The following is a 20,800-nucleotide window of genomic DNA, read 5'->3' as shown; positions in this document are numbered from 1 at the left end:
ATCTACATTTCATGTGATTTTCAGCGAATTTAAGGCAAATTGGAATTAGCGGCGAATGTATTAAAGCCCGAAACCCCATTCACCGATATGCTCTCCACGTTATTCGCTATGAACGAAAATATTAGTTCTGGACAGTGGTTGATTATTATGCGCTCAAATAAAACCTTTTTCAATGTCGGCTGCTAGAATTTGTGCTCCCCGTATTCGATGAGGTATATAATAATCTACATTTCATGTGAGTTTAAGCACATTTAAAGCAAATGGGAAATTAGCAACGCATGTATTAACCCCCACCTCCTTCTATATACTCTAGACGTTATAGGCGCCAAACGTTTAGGTTTGTTCTGGACATTGGTTGATTTGCGCTCAAATAAACCTTTTTAATGTCGGCTGCTAGAAATTTTGCACCCCGCATTCGATGAGGTATATAATAATCTACATTTCAGATGAGTTTCAGCACATTTAAAGCTAATGGGAAATCAGCAACGAATGTATTAACCCCCACCCCCTTCTTTATACTCTAGACGTTATATGCGCCAAACTTTTAGGTTTGTTCTGGCATTGGTTGATATGCACTCAAATAAGACCTTTTTAATGTCGGCTGCTAGAATATTTGCACCCCGTATTCGATCAGATATATAATAATCTACATTTCATGAGATTTTCAGCAAAATTAAGGCAAATGGGAATTAACAGCGAATGTATTAAAAGACCAAAACCCCATGAACTCCACGTCTCGGTTTTTACTTGCACGTCCACCGTTTTATTGTAAATAATAGACATCATTCACAGTTTTGAATTACTTCATGCACTGTCACTATGCAAGCACGTTGCACGGACATCCCAGTTTAGCTGTATGATAGCTGCCATCGGGATTATCTCTACAAGTAACAAGTAATATCAACCATTATATACCTCACTTAAGAAATCCAGCCATCTGATTGGTCGAATTGCATTCATAAACTTCAACTGTTCCTGTAAAATTCCCGGTAACCATGCATAAAACATTTAATATTTTTAATAACCATGGTTATTAAAAAAATAGGTCAGCCTCCATGGTTACCCCATAGGTTTACATGTTAAAAAATGGTTTGAGCGATCGAGGATACCGTATGTGTGCGAAGGATTGGTCGGTAATTTCAATACAATTGAATCTCGATCGATCTTACCGACAATTTTATCTTGCATTGTTGACATGAAGACGAAAATAAACTTCCAAAAAACAAAAACAACATCTGCCGATAGATCTTGATCTAAGTTCGTGCCAATATGCATTGCAAAAGTAAAAGAAGGGTGCTTTTGCGAAGCATTCATCACGCCGAAGCCGGTTTCAATCCATTTTAATGTATATATTGTACAAAACTGCCAAGCCTGTGAACAGTGCGCGATGGCCGAGTGGTGTAAGGCGTTGGTGTAAGAATCATCACTCATTGTACGCAAGAGTTCGACTCTCACCTTCGACAAAAAAAAAAGTATTTTTTATTTTTTATTTTTTAGTCTATTTTTTTTCGGCATATAAAAGTATTAATGACTGCTTTAATATTCGAGAAATAGTTGTTTTCATACGCTCTCGGGAAGGTTACAATTGGGCTATTCCCCTCGGCAAGCCTCGGGGAATAGCACAATTCTAACCTTCCCTTGAGCGTAATAAAACAACTATTTCTCTCAAAGCAGTCATTAATACTATAATGTCCAGAACAAACCTTAACGAATAGCGCATACACCTTTCAGAGTATAGGGGGGGGGGGGGGTAATACATTCGCCGGCAATTCCCATTTGTTTTAAATGAGCTGAAACTCACATAAAATGTAGATCATTATAATACCTCATCGAATGCGGGGTGCACAAATTGTAGCAGCCGACGTTAAAAAGGTCTAATTTTAGCGAATATCAACCAATGTCCAGAACAAACCTTAACGAAAAGCGCACATATATATTTCAAAGTATATAAGGAGGGGGGGGGGGGGGTAATACATTCGCCGCCAATTCCTATTTGCTTTAAATGAACTGAAACTCACATGAAATGTAGATTATTATATACCTCATCGAATGCGAGGTGCACAAATGGAAGCAGCCGACATTAAAAAGGTTTAATTTGAGCGAATACTGGGCCATTGTCAAGAACAAAACTGAGCATAACGCATACTTCGTAGGTTAGGCTATTTGGTGTGCATATTTTTGTGTGTATGTGTGTGTGTCTAGGAGGGGTTGACCAATAAAATATAAATTTTAATTTTAATGATAAACATAATTATAAAGATAATAATAAGCAGAAGGGTAATATATTTCTAAATTTTGTTAATTTGGACCTTTCTTATGCTTTTTTCTCACTTTAATGTTGTGATAATTTGCATAGTTTTGATTTAATGGTTTGAAATAATCATTTTATCCATCTTAATTCTCAAAATAATAAATTGTTATCACTTAAAATTTAAGGAGAAAAACAATGACTAGACCGAAGACTACTCCTATCCGTGTCTCCTTGCAGAGACTACGGTTAGCAGCCAAACGGGGTGCGTTCATATTGTTCAACACAGCGTCCGTATGCGATATCGATATCAGTTTGGCTGCTCAATAAAGGAAGTCTGGGGGAAATGTGGAGATAGACTTAATTTACCAATTCTGAAGAAATTATCCTGGAAAGAAATTCATATAGGAATAGATGAAACTACTTTTAAAACAGAGCAATTATTGAACCACATTTTAATTTTGATTAAATATATGATTTTCCACAGTAGAGAGAAGGGAAACCCTCCAAAAGCAAAAGAAATAGAATATAGATTGTTGGAAAATAGAAATGAAGAGAAAAACTTTCAATGGAAAGAGACACACTTTCAATTCATTTAAGGAAATGGGAAGCTTTGGAAAGTTTAGAATAAATGTTTTCAGTTTTTTTTCTCTCAATATACAACTTTCTGACCCTCCTCCCTTCTCTCTTTTTGTTTGTTTTTTTTTTGTTGTTGTTGTTGTCCCCTCTACTTTTGTTTGTTTGTTCGTTCTATGTTAGTGTGTGTTTTGTATACTGTTGTACATGTTATGTGTTTAAATGTTGTGTGGGGTGGGGGGGGGTAGTAGGTGTTTTGTAGCTTTTTCTCTTTTTGTATATATATATATATAATTTTTTTGTCTCCAAAGGAAAATGAAGAGGTGTATCTTTTGTATGTAAATGTGAAAGATCATTGGTAAATTTATAAAGACCTATGTTAAATTATTTTTGTTATTTTGTATCCAATGTTATAAATGTACAATTTTGCTTTGAGAGAAATGAATAAAAACCTATGAAAAAAAAAAAAAAGGGCTCCTAGCTTCTGCTTGGTAACGTACCCTGACCTTTTAGTGGTCGCGAACTAGCGGTCGCCAAATTCAGCGCAGCGGAAACGCGTACGTAACAACAACGCAACAAGTTTTGTTGCAATTAACTGGACACTTAAAGATGCGATTTTTGAATAAGAGATAGTTCCTAAAGCGGTAAGTGTACCCAATATAAATGCGTGTAATAAGTAGATTGTGAAGCATAAGGTAGTTATTACAGTTAGATACGAATCAGTTGGTTTCACAGCCGTCTCTCACTTCGTCTTCAGACTTCAGTCGTGTCAGCTCAGCTCAGTCCCAAGTATGAACTATGATGTTAGTTAAACTTACTCATCCTCCCCCATCATGATCATAACCCAGGGGGGTCACTCCCAACATGACTGGCTACGCACCAGCGTCCAGAAAAAGCTGCGAAAGGGTGTCTTTTTCAGCTATACGGCGGCGTCAACGTTTTCCTTAAAAAGGGGTGTTTTTCAAATACTGATAGTAGACTACAAAAAAAAAAAAGGGGGGGGGGCGCTTGTTCAGAAACCTATCCAAAATTTGACCCGTAACTCCGGCGTGGAGATAAAATATAGACTCTAGGTCTACCCAAAATGAAGCAAATATTCATTAAAATAAATGTCCAAATAAAGATCATGAGTTAAAAGCTGTTATGTTTGTTACCTGTTTCGTGTCAATTTTCTTTTTATTTTTGGAGTATTTTTCGTAACCCTGTAAGTTGGGGCTCTGATCGGATCGGAAGATCGGAGCAACACCCTCGCACCTTTGATCGGTACAAAAAAAATCAGTGATTTTTTTTTTTTTTATGACGAAAATTTTGCCTCTGCATGTTTTGCCTCTGCTCTTAGAGTTAGACCAATATTATTAATTTCAAAGTCATGAAAAGGCACTAAATTTCAACAAACATGGTCTAGACCATCTACAACAACTCTAAATGACAAAATAATCCCAGCCATGAATTTTTTTGAGCATTTGATAGCCAAAAACTTGAAAATTTTCGGCATTAAAAAAAAAAAATAAAAAAAATATCTGCCAATTTTTTTTTCCGATCATTTTAATTGATCGGCGATCGGAAATTATTATCCGATCACCCCTGATCGGATCGGTATCGGCGGCCGATCCGATGATGATAGTTTACAGGGTTAATTTTTCGGAAAAACAATGATATTAGTGTACACTTTTTCACAGGTTTCATGGCAAACCGCTGCACAATACAAGTATGATGGTGGGTTGCAGGGGCGGGCGCCTGTGTGAAGTTCTACCGTAATGTCTAAGATCCTCATTATGGTAGATAACTTCACACAGGGACGCGCGCGCCCGCAACCCACCATCGGCATGCACTTGTATTGTACAGTGGTTTGCCGTGAAACGTGAGAAAAAGAGTATACTAATATCATCATTTTTCCGAAAAATACTCCAAAAATAACGAGAAAACTGACACGAGACAGGTAATAAACATAACAAATTTTATCTCATGATCTTTATTCGGACATTTAATGAATATTTACTTCATTTTGGGTAGGTCTATGTACTTTTAGTAGGGTATCTCAACGCCGGAATTACAGGTCAAATTTTGGATAGGTTTCTGAACAAGCGCCAAAAAGGGTACCTTTTCAGGAACACAGGTTTCGGCGTTTTCTTTAAAAAGGGTAGATCAGTTCAGAAAAAGTGTGATACGCCATTAGGGTCCATTTCAGATGTTGATGGACACAGGTGGGTAGCATTTATGTATGGGAGTGACCCCCCTGGGGATCATAATAGGGTTTTTTTCCACACACTTATCCAGCAGCCCTATTCTACATGTAAGTTCAAGAAGCTCCTCACCAAATATGTCCAGACGTTGTGTGTCCGGACAGGTTGTGTATCTCGACTGTTGTTTAAAACAGCAATTTGAAGAAGTTTACAAGCAATATCAAACTAAGATTCTTATGATGGTAATCATTCAGTGTTAATAAGACTAAGACTAGACTAGAGTAAGATACAGGGAAAAAATACACAGGGGCTCGGGGCGAATTAGCCCTCGAAATGCCAAAAAGAGCCCCCGAAAGTCATACAAGAGCCCCAAAAAATTTGCATAGAGTTCAATGCAAAACTAATTAAAGAGTGTTATTTTCATGCAAGCAAGCTTGTAAAGTAGCCCCCAAAATTTGTAAAGTATTTTTTCCCTGGTAAGATAAGAGATTGAGAATACGTTGGAGTCCTTGGACAATATATTTATATTATAGCATTGTCAAAAAAGCCTTCTCTTTTGCCTTCGATCAGACTCGGAGTGAACAAACATGAATCAAATGGTACTAACCAATAACCATCATGAAGATTTGTCCTAACATAAAGGACAAATATTCAGTGCTAATTGAATATGTTTCTGTTTAACCTGAAAGCAAAAGAGAAGGTTTTATTTTATTTGTGTTAAGTGTTCAGACATCCGACCCCATCATTTAATCTACCACCCCCCCCCCCCCATTACATTAGGCCTAGGGTCTAGACCAGGGCTCAAATTAATTTTTTGTCCACGGGGGCTCTTCCCCCCAAAAAAGAGCCCCCGTGAGAAGGCTCACGGGGGCTCTTTTTTTATACAAATATCCATTGAATTGGTACCTATGATACTCCTCAATTATTTGCTATTTCATCATTATCATTTCAATCAGCATTTTCCCTCTTACAAATTTACAAGCTACATAGCTGTTACTGGCCTGTGTATATAATATATACGCATACAACACTGATCTTTATGATGTCTTTAACGTGACATATCTTCTTCTCCCCTGGCAAACGAGAAAGAAAACAAGGTCATTAAAAGTGATTAGGCGACAAATAATGATTGTGATTCAAATTGATGCGAATATTTGTTTGAATAAGCACTGCTATTCACCCGAATCTTCTTTGTAAAAACAACTTTTACAAATCTCAGCCATGCTTACTGAGTTGAGACGTTCCATTCAATGTAAAATACTCAATAAAGAATACACTTCTCCTAATCTGAAAGTGATCTTACAACACAGTGGCAGATTTGCATGGCTGAGATTTGTAAAAGTCGTTTTTACAAAGAAGATTCTGGTGAAAAGCATTGCTCATTCAAAAAAATCCTTGCATAAATTTGAATTACAATGATTATTTGTCGCTTGATCCTTTTATTAAATAACCTTCTTTTCTTTTTTGTTTGCAGGGGGAAAAGAAGCAATGTCACGTTAAGAAATCATAAAGATCAGTTGTATTATGCGTATATACATTATGATACCAGAACAAATATTGATTATCAGAATGTCATTTTGGAATACCTCTACACAAATACCACATTGTCTTTTAGCCCGTATCAGTATTAGTATGATCCAATATAAAGCTATTATTCTTTATTTAATTCAGTATAATGCTTTTCCTCAAAAATAGTTTTGCCATTTTGTTAGGGTTGAGACGCTAAGAAATGGTTTCAAATGTACATTACATGAACCCTGAACCATTGCAAAATGATGGTGGTTCTCTCTCTCTCTCTCTCTCTTTACTTTAATCATGCATTATCATTTATCAACTACATATAAAGCAGCAACCAAAAACTTAGGGTTATCTGAGATAGGTGAAAGTAAGAGTTAAAAAGAAAGTCATGCTAAAACGGCACTTCACTTGCCCCCCCCCCCCCCATGAAAAAAATTAAAATAGATTAGTAGTCCTCCTCTCCAGCATCCCCCCCCCCCTCCCGCTTTAATATCACATTTTCACTTGGCAGCCCAAGGGGGCCGGGTGGGAGGAGGGGGTTAAACCCCTAAACCCCCCCCCCCCCCCCCCCCCCCCGTAGATCTGCCCATGTTACCATATCATTCCAGGACATCTTCGTCTTCCTCTTCTTCTCAATAGGGACTTTTAGATTTGCGTGGACGTGGACGTGTTACGTCCTTTTAAGGCACTGGCAGTCACATGTGACGTCCTTATAAGCACTGTATGGCACTGCCTTAAAAGGAGGTCACACGTTTCAGTCCACGTTCCCATCGTGCAAATCTAAAAGTCCCTAATATTGATTTACTGGTCAAGGTTCATTATTTGCTAGTCATTTGAAATCACCAGATTTCAGCGGGTTAACACTTTCACAACGAAAAACTTCTCCATGACCATGTTTCTGCCCTTGCGCGATCGCCTCCAGCTCCAGCAGACATAGCGCGGCAGCGTGCACACGTACCGCTACTAAGGGCGCAGTAGGCCTATAACCACTGCTGACGGCGGCATTGCACTGTGAACTGAATCGGTAATAATAGGCCTACTCATCAAACAAGTAATCTTGCACGCTAATCTAAGTTCCATTTCATTTGAAAATTGAAACTCAATATTGTGTTAAAGTTATAACAGAAAAGATAATCTTTATTTTATAATTCCACCCGGCGATTTTTAATTTTGCAATCGCCCCCGTGAGCAACCTGACGGGGGCGATTATGTAGCTCACGGGGGCGAATCGCCCACCGCCCCCGTGTATTTTGAGCGCTGGTCTAAGACCTTGTTTTAAATCTCAAATACTGGAAGAAAGCTGAGTTAGCAGTTGAGCTTCCAGGCTGCTGCCCTACAACATGCAACATTTGGAAGAAATTGGTTAAGAACAAAAATTAGTCTACAACAAAATTATGGATTCTACACTTAAACAGATCTCTGCCAAGTGGAGGAATTCATTAAGAAGAAGTAGAGGATGGAGTGGAGGGTTGTGTATTTTGCCAAAGGAGATCTATCTACAAAAGGGGTATCGCAATGGGTGCAATAATTGTACTATAGGTACAGAGTTTATGAACTTGCACTTCATTATTATTATTATTTTTTTTTTTTTGGGGGGGGGGGGGGGTAGAAAAATCAAAATCAAATTTTCAATGAATTTTACTAATTGTACCCGGCACTGGAATTCACATGATTACGCAGTAAATGGTTTAAAATCTTGAAAATCTTTTGCAACCTATTCAAAATATTTATTCACTGCATCAATACATCTACATGTATGCCATGGATATGAAGCCAAAATACTTTCCCTGGCAATGTTTCTTCAAATATACACAATCTGATGCATTTTAAAGAAGGACATGTCTATCATCATCGTCACTATATAACAATATTAAACCAGCAATGTCAGATTGATTTGTTCATGAGAGTAGAATCTATTGACGAACAAACTGAATTCCTGGAACATGTCTTTGCTTCCATTTTGTTTTTGTCTTTCAGTCCTTTGGTCCTGTCCATCACATAAATATTCATTTCTTCTTTATTCAAACTTCTCTTAATATTACACATCTAAAACTGTTTGTATTGAATGCATGATAATATCATAGCATAATTGATATCATATGAAACTTTAAGTGGAAGAATTGATCTTTGACAATTCACATGAATAACAGTAATTTACTTTGGCAGGATCAATTAGTGAGTTATTAATGGGAAAGTTCAGGATTTGAATTTTTTCCTTTAAACAAAAACAAGTTAATATATTTAAGTACTATTTAACATTTGTAAATGTATAAGAAGCAAAAAGTACAAAGAGAAGAAGAAAAAAAGAAGAAACACAAAAAAGTAGAAGAAGAAAATTATTTGCATGCTGTTTTGAAAGCTATTGTAATTTTTCTTGAATGTAATCAATTTTTTTCTATTATTATTTATTGATAATTTCATGAATTTCCGAGGATGTTTTATCTCACATTTTAAGCCAAAAAATACATAGATTACTTTCACCACCATGTCAAATGTTAAGTGGTACCTTTGAGTTATCTTATATCATGTAATGAAGAAAAAAAAAGAGAAACACACACAAACAATCCCCTAAAACAAAATAAATCAGTACAGTATATTATAGAGTATTTGTACTGAGGTATCATTTACTGGCAAAAGTAAAGAAGAAAAAAAGTAAAATAAAGAAACTAGAAACTTTTAAAACTTTGATCTGCAAAAAAATATATTGTATTTATTATGTACATATAGGAGATAAGGAAATTTATGACATGTCTAGGTGCCTGGATTTGAAAAAAAAACCCAAGTTCAGGTGATGAGAAAGATGCACTAATTTTCTTACTTTACACACCCAGTGTCAATCAGTACAGCTGTTGAAACAACAATGTAACAGGAAACTTCTCTATGACAACTATTTCTTTTTTTAAAGTTTGATTTTGATTACAAATCTTTGTTTTCTGCTGAAAAATGAAATACAAAAACTACTCACAAGACCAATGCAGAACACCCCACCATCAGCTAGACAGAAAGTAGAAGTGAACAAAATGGTTTACAAACTTTCTAAAATGCCTAGAACTCATACAAATGTCCTGATTATTCAGAGCATTTGTTGACATGTCTATGCTCTGCTCTCTCCAGCTTGCTCCACTGATTTGAGAATCCAAATCAAGGCTGACTTTTAAGGATTCCTGTTCAAGTTCACTCGACCATGCCAGGGACCTGCGTTCCCACCCTTTTGTTGCCAAACTGGGTTGCCATGACATCATAGTAAGCTATCTCCATATCTGTAGGTCCTCCATAATAAGGGAAATGAGCCATCTTTTGAAGTACAGTCAACTGACTTCAAAAGAGGTGAGATCTCTAGAGAAGATAAGAAGTGTTTTGTTTGACTGGTGGCTTAAATTGAGTTTGTCCTCGTGTATATACCTGTTGCTGAGGGACTTCCATACTTGTCTGCTATTTATTAGCCAGAGCGTTTCATATGTTGTAGAATCCAACCAGCAAATATTGATTTTTGTGATGATGAACAATACCTTCATGGTTTACTGGACTTGTGGTAGATTCTTAAAACAAAGGAGCAACATTTGATTGTCTTGATATAATCAATAATGTAGCTGGAACAGACAGGACAGGACTTCTGGTTGATAGAACAAGAGGACTGTAAAAGATCCCTTCCGCTTCAAGGAGAAAAAGGGAATAGTGACGATGACAGTATTTGGGGATGACAGGACCTGGTTTAACTTCCATCTTGCATGCATGATTACCTGTTGACACATTTAGTTGGATTGTTTTGAGCAAGAGTAATGTTCCACGGAAGGATTCCGTAATGATCACCTATACATGTATGAACTGATAGCAACCAACCGCAGCAATTAATGGATGGATATTTAGTTGAGATCTGACCTTGTTTCAGTTCCAGTTGCAGTTCATTGACAGTTGCTTGATTGAAGATGAATTTGATTGGCAAGCTTTATTGTTTATCGTTCATTATCTTCAATTTAGATATTCTATGTATATAGCTTTAACTTTGTGAGAAAAGTGACAAAGGGATAGTTGGCTACTTTACAGCATCAACAGTTATAATATATCACGCTTCATGTACCGGGTATTGCATTTCCAAAACAAAAACGATACCTCTATCTAAACTGTCATAAATTTTATGGTGCCAGCAGTGCAGGGTTCAATTTTTATTACTGAATTCAGAAATGCTTTATCTACAAAATCTGATATGGAAATTTGAATAACAGTTCAGGCTTCCACATAGGCAATTACCTACATGCTTGACTTACCCTTCATTGGATTGGGGCGAGATTACATACCTTTGTGTTTTGTAATCACTTTGCTCATCCCATGAACAGACAGTGTTGTGATCCAGGATATATGTGCTGCTATAGTATAGACCAGATTCTGGTCGTTTTGAATATTTTACCTTTGAGTGCTTGCCTGCACTCACCCAACGAATGGATATAGTGCTACCAGGGAACAGAGAATTTTTATTCAGAATTCAAAAAGGGAACTCTTCAAGGTACTTATGTGCAACATACACGGATTGAGCTTTTAATAGACCAATTCTGTGAACAACACAAACAAATTGGAATTTGTTAAAGAAGGGATCAGTCTCTTAATTGTCACAGTGATGGAAAAAAAGAGGTTGTCGAAAGTCCAGTCTTTCCTGGAGCGAGAAAAGACGATGACCTATCACGAAAAGATGACCCTCCTGGAAACCTCGCGGGTGTCTTCTTCAGAGGTCATAGATCATCGACCTTTTGGTCTTAACAGTGGCTTAATGGTGCACGTAAAAGCCAATGTGTCATTCAGTAATGATGTCCAAGATCAAGCTCCAGTGAGGACAAGAACAATGACCCAGGGGTCAAAGTTCACAACTTCTAGTCTTGATGCTCATGCTTCTGTCGCAGGTCAGTTTTCTCAAGGATAGATGGAGCTAAACAGAAGAGAGAGAGAGAGAGAGAGAGAGAGAGAGAGAGAGAGAGGCACAGAGATTAAGACAGATTTGAAGGGAAAAAATGATAAAGGGAGAAAAAGTTTTTTTTTTTGAAAGACAAGATATGAAAGTTGAGAGAGAGATAGATCAATAGATCAAGAAAGAGAGAGGGGTTCATGGAAGAGAGGGGAGAGATTAAGAAAGGAATGTCCAGAAACTGTCTTATTATTAAACATAAGCATAATTGTCTAAACGTCCATTGAAAGAAAGAGGAAAGAAATGTGGAGAAAAAAATAAAAGGGGACAAACCCAGGTCTACATTGTTCACTGGGTGTTGTTCTAACTTCACATATGCAGTCTTAGGTCTTTGGAGCCAATAATAATTCATTTCAAAGTAAAAGTATGAACACCCATAAAGTACTTTAATCGACTCGTTTATCTCATTCCCATAGGAATTAATACAGGGACCAACGCTTCCCCGTAGACAATGGGATAACTTTTAAACACATGTACAGAATGTCTTGATTGCAAACTGAATTATCAATTTCAGATACAACAATGGATTTGGTAGAGGCAGCTGCTAAAGGTGACACTGAGATGGTTCGGAAGGCTGTATCCAAGAATCCTTATGGGTCAAAGGGCAATGACCAGGCAATGCAGAAAGCTGTGCAGTACGGCCAGACTGAAGCTCTCCAAGAGCTCCTTAATGTAAGTCTTAAAGACAGCATGATTGGTAATGATAGCATGATGATGGAAATATTGAAAATAGATGTAAATCTTGTGTGAATGACTTCAATAGGTGTATTAAAAAAAGAAAATAATGATTACACAAATGATAATGATCATCCAGGTGATATATATTGTCCATACAATGAACGTGTAGGTAAGTATATATCTTTGACTTAAATCTTTTTCATATTCCTCTTATCATGCCTGTACATATGTTCCTTAATAATGGGGTGGGAGGGGGGGGGGGTCTTTGCTCATTTAACAAAATATATTTATGTCCCTTGTAAAGGTATAAGTTATTCTATGATGAAAATGTCAAGTCTTGTCATCAATACCTTATTATTTCATATGTATTTTGTGATATTGAATGGAATTCCATAATAAAGCTGCTTAAAGCCATCCTTACTTATTTTAAAATATATTGATGCAGGCCGGAGTAGACCCAGACATCAAAGTTCAAGGGGGACGCACCATGCTCCATGAGGCCTGTGTAGGAGGGCACAATGAAGTCCTGAAGCTCTTGCTGATCCATGTAACAGACATGGATGCCACAAACAGCCTCGGCCAGACGGCTTGTCATACAGCTGCTTACCATGGGGAACTGGGCTGTATGAAAGTCTTGGAAGAAGCAGGTAAAATAATAATATGCAAAATGTTTATTTATGATTAGTGTGAGATGGGGTGAGGAAACAACGGATTTGTGTACATTTTCAACTTCTTAGAAAAGAAAGGCCGGATTTTAACCAAACTTGGTAGGGATCATCCTTAGGCAAGGGAGATTGAAAGTTGTTCAAATGGGGCATATGTCCTACAAGGGGGCATGGAGGCAGCCTGGGGGCAGTGCTCCCCTCAGTGGCAGTAATTGCACAGTTTCCTATTCTTTTTGAAAAACCATGGCTGTATTGATCTAACCAAAATTTGTAGGATCACCTGCAGGAAAGGGAGATCTAAAGTTATCTAAAGCCTTCAAAATCCAACATTCAAACAGCAATGCGACCAAGGCAAACTAAAAAATGTGCGGACGCGAGAATCTTGAAACTGTCAAAATTGTAAAAATACTGTGCACATGAAAAAGGTCTGTGTGTTGTGTTATTAATAATGACTGCATATCTTTAGCAACAGAATGTGTCCTCCAGTAACCATCAAGACATAAGAAATCCTTATTTTACCTCCTGTCACTTTGTGATTAGGAGCTGACTGTAGCTTGCAGGACAGTAAGGGGTGCTCTCCGTGCCATCTAGCAGCCCAGCACAATCACCCCTCCATCCTCAACTTCCTGCTCTCCAAAGGAATGGACATAGAGGGCGCTGATGATAACGGACGCAGGCCACAGCATGTAGCAGCTAGACATGGAGGTAAGGATTGAATCAAACTGTTGCAATGTTAGGGGTATCTGGGGTATTTTTTTACTTTCAGCAGATGATTTGGTAATTGATTGAAGCAGTAAAGAAGAAAATCAACAGCTATTAATTGCTAAAGATATTTTAAAGTTTAAGAGCTTGGCATTTATCACCACAGTGAATCCATGCAACATAGCGTTGGTCCTTTTTTCACATCTTTGTGGTGGTTATCTCTTAATTTTGCAATGCGCTGCCAAGCCATGGAATCATAACATATTAGAAGTCAATTCACATGTACGAGGCATTGTTAAACTGCACTATTTAACATTATTCAAATGAAAATGAATACATGAAAAATATTTGAATAAGTTTGAAGCAGAGACATTATCTATAGCTGTACGTCCCATGGAAAATTTAAGGACAAGAATATGGCCAATGGACTTCTGCACATTTCATTTTTTGAGGGAAATATTTACTTTCCCTTTGTTTCCTTCACTTTAGAACTGCCAATCACACATTAGGTTGATCATAGTCTCTACATGAAAACTTTTCTTTCTTTATATTAGCATTGGAATGCCTGGTGCTGTTTCTTCAAAGTGACTGTGATACGACGGTAGAGGATGGGTCAGGCTTCACGGCGGGTCACCATGCTGCTGCCAAAGATCATCTTGATTGCCTGAGGTTTCTTGTAAAGCATGGTAGCGACAAAGAGGTCAGAGAGAACCATGGAAGAACATTAGCTCATCTGGTATATATCTTTGGATTCTTCTCTTTGGATGGGTATCACAGTATCCTACTCACATTAAAGATAAAGACCAGTTATGGTCATGCGATTGCATTGTGAAAGAAACGTTGTGGAATCGATCAGAAAAGGTTGATCATCTAAGTATTGGTGTGTACTGCAAGGTTCTGGAATCATCAAAATGATAAGAAATTTGGCCCAGTTTTCGTAAAGTTACAAGCACTGTACACAGAAAGATGTATATGGGACTACGCACACATGCGCGACACGTGCATTTATCTCTCACAGTCCAATAGATAAACTAATTTATTAAATATATCAATTAGTAGGCAGTTTCCCGGCAAAATTGTTATCATCATCTATTAGTCAAAACATATTCTTTCACATGATTGGTAATAAAGAGCTTCCATTTCATTTTTTTAAATTGGGGCGTTTCCAATACTGGTCTTTACCTTTGAACCCTGGCAATCATTACATTTGCTTTGGGCAAGATCAAAGATAAGATTAACATAGCTGGAGCTTAATCATTGATCTGAATTGATGTATTGTGAAGCTTGAATAAGACTGAGCTTAACTCCAGTATTTGATTTAAATTATAAGTCAAAGAAAGGTGGAGGCTTGAAACTAAATGTAAGAACCAAACCTATTAGTTTGCCTGTTGATTAAATTTATTCAAATTTCATTTATGTACATTTTTTAAAGAAATATTTATACAGGGCCCCTCTTTATAAGCTTTGCTTTCTTATGGGTCCTTCCAATATATTTTTTGTATGTATTTATTACATATTTATTGGGTTGTTAATGGAAAAATATATTGCAAAATATTGAAATTATTTAATTTTGAATAAATTCTTTCTTTTGTCATTGTGCAGGCAGCAGCCAGTGGGTCTATGACATGTCTTCACTGGCTTTTAGAGAAAGGCAGTGATGTCAATGTTCAAGATAGTAAGTAACATCTGGGCCTTGTTTCGTGAAACTTGTTAAATATCAGTAACAAGACACAATAACTGTTATAAGCTACAGAAATCCTTCCATTTGGTGGCTACAAGCAGATTTGTCATAGATCTGTTGCAGATGTAATTGATGACAAGTTTTTATGAAACGGGCCACAGGACTCTCCCCAATCTGTTGTGATGTTGGTTCATATCAGTGGTTTTATCATAATGGCATTAATGTCAGTTCTATAAAAATGCACACACACACATGCACACAAATTCTATATTTGAATGTACATCTTATATTATGCCTCGATCCACCCAGTGCCTGAGGCATTAGTATTTCATATAAAAAAAGTCACATTGCAACAAATTGCATGTACATTTATTTGTCTGTCATTGTCATTTGTTTGCATTTACAACGGAATGGCAATTAGACTAGCAGCTGTTTGAATATTTCAAAAAGTTCTTTTACTTTTGATGATACATGTATATAAAACCGATTCCAGAGAAATCATTATTATTGTATGTTTGGATTGTTCTTTGACATTCATGCACAGTTTACGTTAATGCTTAAGTAGATGTGATGATTTCCCCCAAATTGACCTCATGAGGAGGCGCGATAGCTCAGTTGGTAGAGCAGTGGTCTCGTAATCTGGCAAACCGGGTTCGAAACCAAGGCGATGTGCTAGTGCCCTTTGGTCAGGCATTAATCCTCATTACCAGGTCCCTCTGAGAGTACCTAAAGCCGTCAGCCGTCTGGTTGCTTACTAACGAGCATTCATGCTTTCTTAGCAGTCAGATAAAATAACCACCACTACTACTATTATTTATCCACCTAGAACTTGGCAGCACCCCCGTTCACCTTGCAGCTGCCGGGGGACATCACCTCTGCTTCAACTGTTGCCTTCAGCATGGAGGTAATCTCAACATCTTGAATGATAAGAAGGAGACTCCCATAGACACAGCCAGAAGGTTTGGACATCCAGTCAAGATGAACCAAGCAGGTAGGATCATGCATGGAAGAAGGACAATTACTGGTTTCATAAGTACCTCAAGCCTTTGAGATGAAAAAAGTACTTCTTCTCACAAAATGTATTATTACAACTTTGCTTGCCATATAGGTCGATATAAACTCATTTCCACTGGGATTTCTAGCTTTCTTCCCTTGGAGAATTGAATTGAGTTTATTAAACCATATTAAATGTAAAAGCAAAACATACATTAGAAAATAGAATACATAAAACATACAAAATCAAATTTACAATTTCTCAGACAATGTTTAATTATATTCCGTTCTTGTATAGCACACAACACACTATGATATAACATCCCTATGCGCTTCCAAAGAGCTTTGGAAATTATTAAACTAGGTTTAGCTCCGGCAGCAGTTATCAATGCACAGTGCATTTCAAGGTATTATCCTACCAGTCATCCATTTACCACACTTGGATGGAGTGGGGCAAATGTAGATTAACGTCTTGCCAAAGGACTAAGATATGTCTTAGAACGTGTCTTATTAGAGCAATTACCAAATTTGTTAACTGATGACTTCAAGGAAGTATGCCGAGTGTATCTCACTCTTCTCTATCCTTTTCCTTTCCTAATTCTCTCCATTACAGCGCATAGGGATATATTTGGGATATGCACTATATAAGTATGGTACATTATTAGGTGGTCTGTTGTCAACAGACCACCTATTGATTTCGTCAGAATTTTCTTTCTTTATTTCTTTATTTCTTTATTCTTTATTTTTATTTATTTCTTCACTTTTTTGTGACCAGGATAATTCAAGATCAGTTTAGTCAATTTCTTTAAATTTTGGCACAGTCATAGATTATTGTCATGAGACGTGACAGTAACATTTTCAAGGTCATCAAGTCTTCATGACGTCATTCAGGCGCCATTTTGTGAAATCACATTATCCATCATATCTCTATGATGCATCAGCAAAGGTCATTCATATTCATATCACATTTACTTCAGTTTAAGGGTCAACAGGTCATGTCATCAAAGGTCACATAAAGGTCATGACGCGCGGGTACGCGTGCGTTAAAATTTAAAAATGCTCAAAATCACTTAACTATTAAACGAATCAGGTCATTTTAAGCATTTGAAAAATTTGCTCTCGCGCAGTTTTGCTTGCGCGTTTGGCATTTTGCAACATAGAATCGCCGAATTTTTTTCTGTCATCATATTTGGCACATTTTTCCAAGCATTTTGATACCTTCTTCACCTTTTTCTGACCATTAATAACGGAATGAGAGTCCGTTTAAGATACATGTCCGTGCGTGCGAGCTCTTGTAATACATACCATATATGGGCAAAAACATGCCTATACAAAATCCATTGTAGCTCTTTAAGATGCCCGTTGGCCCCTAATTTTATTTTCATATTTGGATAGAGTATGAATCGTAGATATGACTTCATGTCTCATTTGACCCTCAATGAACTCGTCACCATCACCATTACTATCATGATCATCATCATGTTCATCATGATCATCATCATCATCATGTTCATCATGATCATGATCATCATCATGTTCATCATGATCATGATCATCATGATGATCATTGTTTACATGTCTATATAACTTCTCCCATTCTCAAATCTATCATAAGAAGTGAAGACAGACCACCTAATACGTCCCCATGACGAATTAAATTTCTAGTTATTATTATTATTATTATTATTATTTAGAATTAGTTCTATTCCCTGAGCTTGTTCTCCTCCCACCTCAAGCCATCTCAGCCAGCCATTCATCATTAGTTCTCTTCTCCTTCATCTCCTTCTCTTTCCCTCAATATTTCCTGTCAGTGCAAGAGAAGACAGTCATCTCTAATTTCATGTAGAGCCTTCTTACAATGCAGAAAAGTAGCATTTCTCCTAATAGAAATCTCCTGAATGATAGGTTCATGTAAAATCAAATGAATTGAGGATATATGTGAATGCATGTATGAAACTATTTCCTTTTCACCTTCATTTTTACACATTCCAGTGAACAATGAGATCCGCTGTACCCACTGTAATGATAACTATGAGCTCTCATGTTGGGAGGAATCTCACCAACCAAACGTCGTTCAGAGAGCCATCAATTCCTCCAAGACCGCCATCTTCTCCTCTCCTATGCCAAACAACAAGAAGTAAGTATGGCCTTTGGACCTTTGCGCCATCAACCTTTCTTATTTTGCATAGTGTACTTAAATGTTAATCAATGTAGAGGTATTGTAGTCTAGTGGTAAGGTCACCGAACTGTGGATCAGTGGTTCGAGTCCTGCTGCAGCACTAATGTCCCTTGGCAAGGGATTAATCTACGTTTGCCACTCTCGACCCATGGGATGTAAATGTGTACCTGACATTAATAATTTCCTTGAAATACTAGAGTGCCATAATGGCAGCTATGCTAAAGCTAGTGAAAACAATTATGAAGCGACAGGAGTGTTAAGTCTGACAGACATGAGCACTATACAAGACTCCCACTATTATTATTATTATTATTTTAACCTGCTGTGCCAGGTAACAGTTAAATATAAGGATGACCTTTGACCTGTCTTGAATTGTAAATTTCCTTGAAATGCTAGAGCGCCATAATGGCAGCTATGCGAAAGCTAGTGGAAACAATTATGAAGCGACAGGAGTGTTAAGTCTGACAGACATGAGCACTATACAAGACTCCCACTATTATTATTATTATTATTTTAACCTGCTGTGCCAGCTAACAGTTAAAATGTAAGTATGACCTTTGACCTGTCTTGAATTGTATATTCTCCTGAAGTCATAATCTCTTCATATTTCCTGTGCCAATTAAATAGCAATAGGTGATTATATTTGTCACATTAATTTTTTTCATCTCTTGTGACCATTTACAAGAAAAAATATGACCCTTACTTTTTTTGCCCAATGGTATCAGTTCTGATTTGTTTCATTCTAAACAGCTTCATCAGGATAAATGTACACTAATGAGTAAAAGTGAGATGTATTTATACACAAGGCTTTTGGAGTACTCTAATTAACCATTAAAACAAATTTGAGTTCTATTGATATAACCTAGCCGCCTTTCACATTTTATTAAAACATCATCAGATGATATTTCTTAAATACGGATCACAACGTTCATCTTTAACATTGAAGTGTGCAAGATTAATGTACATAGCTACTATTTCTGATCTTTGTTTGCTAAATGTCAGATTACCTTTTGGTCATCATACATTTCAGCATGCAAATGTTACAATGTTCTTTTCTTTCTGTCCATTTCTTGAAATGTCTTTTCTCTCTGTGTTCTATTAATTTTCCAGGAAAGAGACAAAGAAAGTTACCCCAAGAAAGGAACCCACCGTTCCTGGAAGGGGGAAACTCCCTAATCGAGATCTGGCTGTCAGGTACTTTGGGAGAGAGGAAGGAACCTAGCTCAAACCCACTCATTTTGTGCACAGGTCTGGACAGAATACTTCAAACTAGTCACAGAATGTTTGAGTGTGGCTTTGTACTAGTTCTGAGCAATATTTGTGCTGGTAATTGTCTTTACATATTGAATTGAGGTACATGGAACTTAGCGACATTTTGTGGCTCATAAAACCTTCTTTTAAATAAAAGGATGCATCTAGCCATTGAACACTTATTCATGTATTTGGATCTACATGTAACTAGTCTTGGCAGGCATTTATTTGATAATATGATGCAAACGCCAGTTAACCCATTGGCTACTGGATTATTTCATTCCCATAGGCTTAATACAGGGACTTCTTGGTTTCAGTAGGAAATGGGTTAATGACTGCTCTGTTTAGAAAGTCAGAAACAGAGAGAAGATGAATGTTAATGTGCCAGATGCATTCCTTTGCTTAAAAATCCAGTTTGATGAGCCTTTTACTTTGCTATGCAACCTAAAGAAAACTTCACCTTGAAAATGCAAACCACCATATCTTTTTGACAGTTTCAGTATTATATAGCCTAACTTGAGGAAGCAGGGATATAAATTAGTTCTAGATATTTAGATCATCTTAGTTCTGCCTCAACAATATTATTTTGATTTTTAACACATCTAAGCATTCTTGGTGCATCGGTTTGTGGACATCACTTGGCAAAGCTACCTTGGGTCATGGAAGAACAATTTTCTTTGTTGATATATTATCTCACATGCCGTGAACAGTTATAAAAATAAGCTAAATCTGTCGAACAAGTAAAAAACAAAAAGAACAAAAGAACAAAATAACACAGTATTCCTCACGACCATACCAGTGATGCATCACTAATATTTGATGTGCTTGGTTGTATAAGATGATATTGATAGTTTGTAGGAATAAACTTCATGTAGGAGAGTTGAATAATCAGATGAGCTAAATAACAAAACTATCCCCAGTATTACTTTTCAATCATTGAGTTTCTGGTTGGGTCTCAAAGCAAGTCAAGAATCACGAAAAAACATTGAAAAAAAAACATTGTGATCAGTTTCTATGAGGTTGGGTATGTATTCAACAAAAAGGCATATTTCCAACATTCTAAGTGCTATATATGAAGAAGGCACTAATGTCCTTTCCCAAGACATTAATATACATTTGCCACACTCAACCCAGGTAATGTAAATGGGTACCTGGCAGGAATTATATCCTTG

General features: G+C 37.0%; 1 protein-coding gene across 2 annotated transcripts; it reads left to right on the top strand.

The window, feature by feature from the left end:
• Positions 1-3,323: 3,323 nt before the first annotated feature.
• Positions 3,324-20,611, top strand: LOC584771 (serine/threonine-protein phosphatase 6 regulatory ankyrin repeat subunit A). Of its 2 annotated transcripts, none has more exons than XM_030974182.1 (9): positions 3,324-3,468; positions 11,994-12,151; positions 12,603-12,804; positions 13,363-13,527; positions 14,079-14,260; positions 15,127-15,199; positions 16,032-16,196; positions 18,191-18,335; positions 19,488-20,611. In XM_030974182.1, the coding sequence occupies exons 2-9, from the start codon at positions 12,002-12,004 to the stop codon at positions 19,597-19,599; spliced, it is 1,194 nt and encodes a 397-aa protein (XP_030830042.1). In that variant the 5' UTR covers positions 3,324-3,468; positions 11,994-12,001; the 3' UTR covers positions 19,600-20,611. The 2 variants fall into 2 exon arrangements, with proteins under 2 accessions (XP_030830042.1, XP_789713.2); XM_784620.4 differs by lacking the exon at positions 3,324-3,468 and adding an exon at positions 11,136-11,417.
• The last annotated feature ends 189 nt before the right edge of the window (positions 20,612-20,800 follow it).

This window comes from Strongylocentrotus purpuratus, unplaced genomic scaffold (genome assembly GCF_000002235.5).
Source record: "Strongylocentrotus purpuratus isolate Spur 01 unplaced genomic scaffold, Spur_5.0 spur5_scaffold_7, whole genome shotgun sequence".
NCBI classification, from domain to species: Eukaryota; Metazoa; Echinodermata; class Echinoidea; order Camarodonta; family Strongylocentrotidae; genus Strongylocentrotus; species Strongylocentrotus purpuratus.
Note: the sequence above shows the minus strand (reverse complement) of the source record. Positions and strands in the feature narration are given on the sequence as shown.

Bases quoted from the DNA above. Each gene is read 5' to 3' on its own strand.
- LOC584771 (XM_784620.4), top strand. From the start codon at position 11,138: ATGGAAAAAAAGAGGTTGTCGAAAGTCCAGTCTTTCCTGGAGCGAGAA. The intron at 12,805-13,362 runs GTAAAATAATAA...CTTTGTGATTAG, and splicing joins GAAAGTCTTGGAAGAAGCAG to GAGCTGACTGTAGCTTGCAG. The intron at 15,200-16,031 runs GTAAGTAACATC...TTATCCACCTAG, and splicing joins TGATGTCAATGTTCAAGATA to AACTTGGCAGCACCCCCGTT.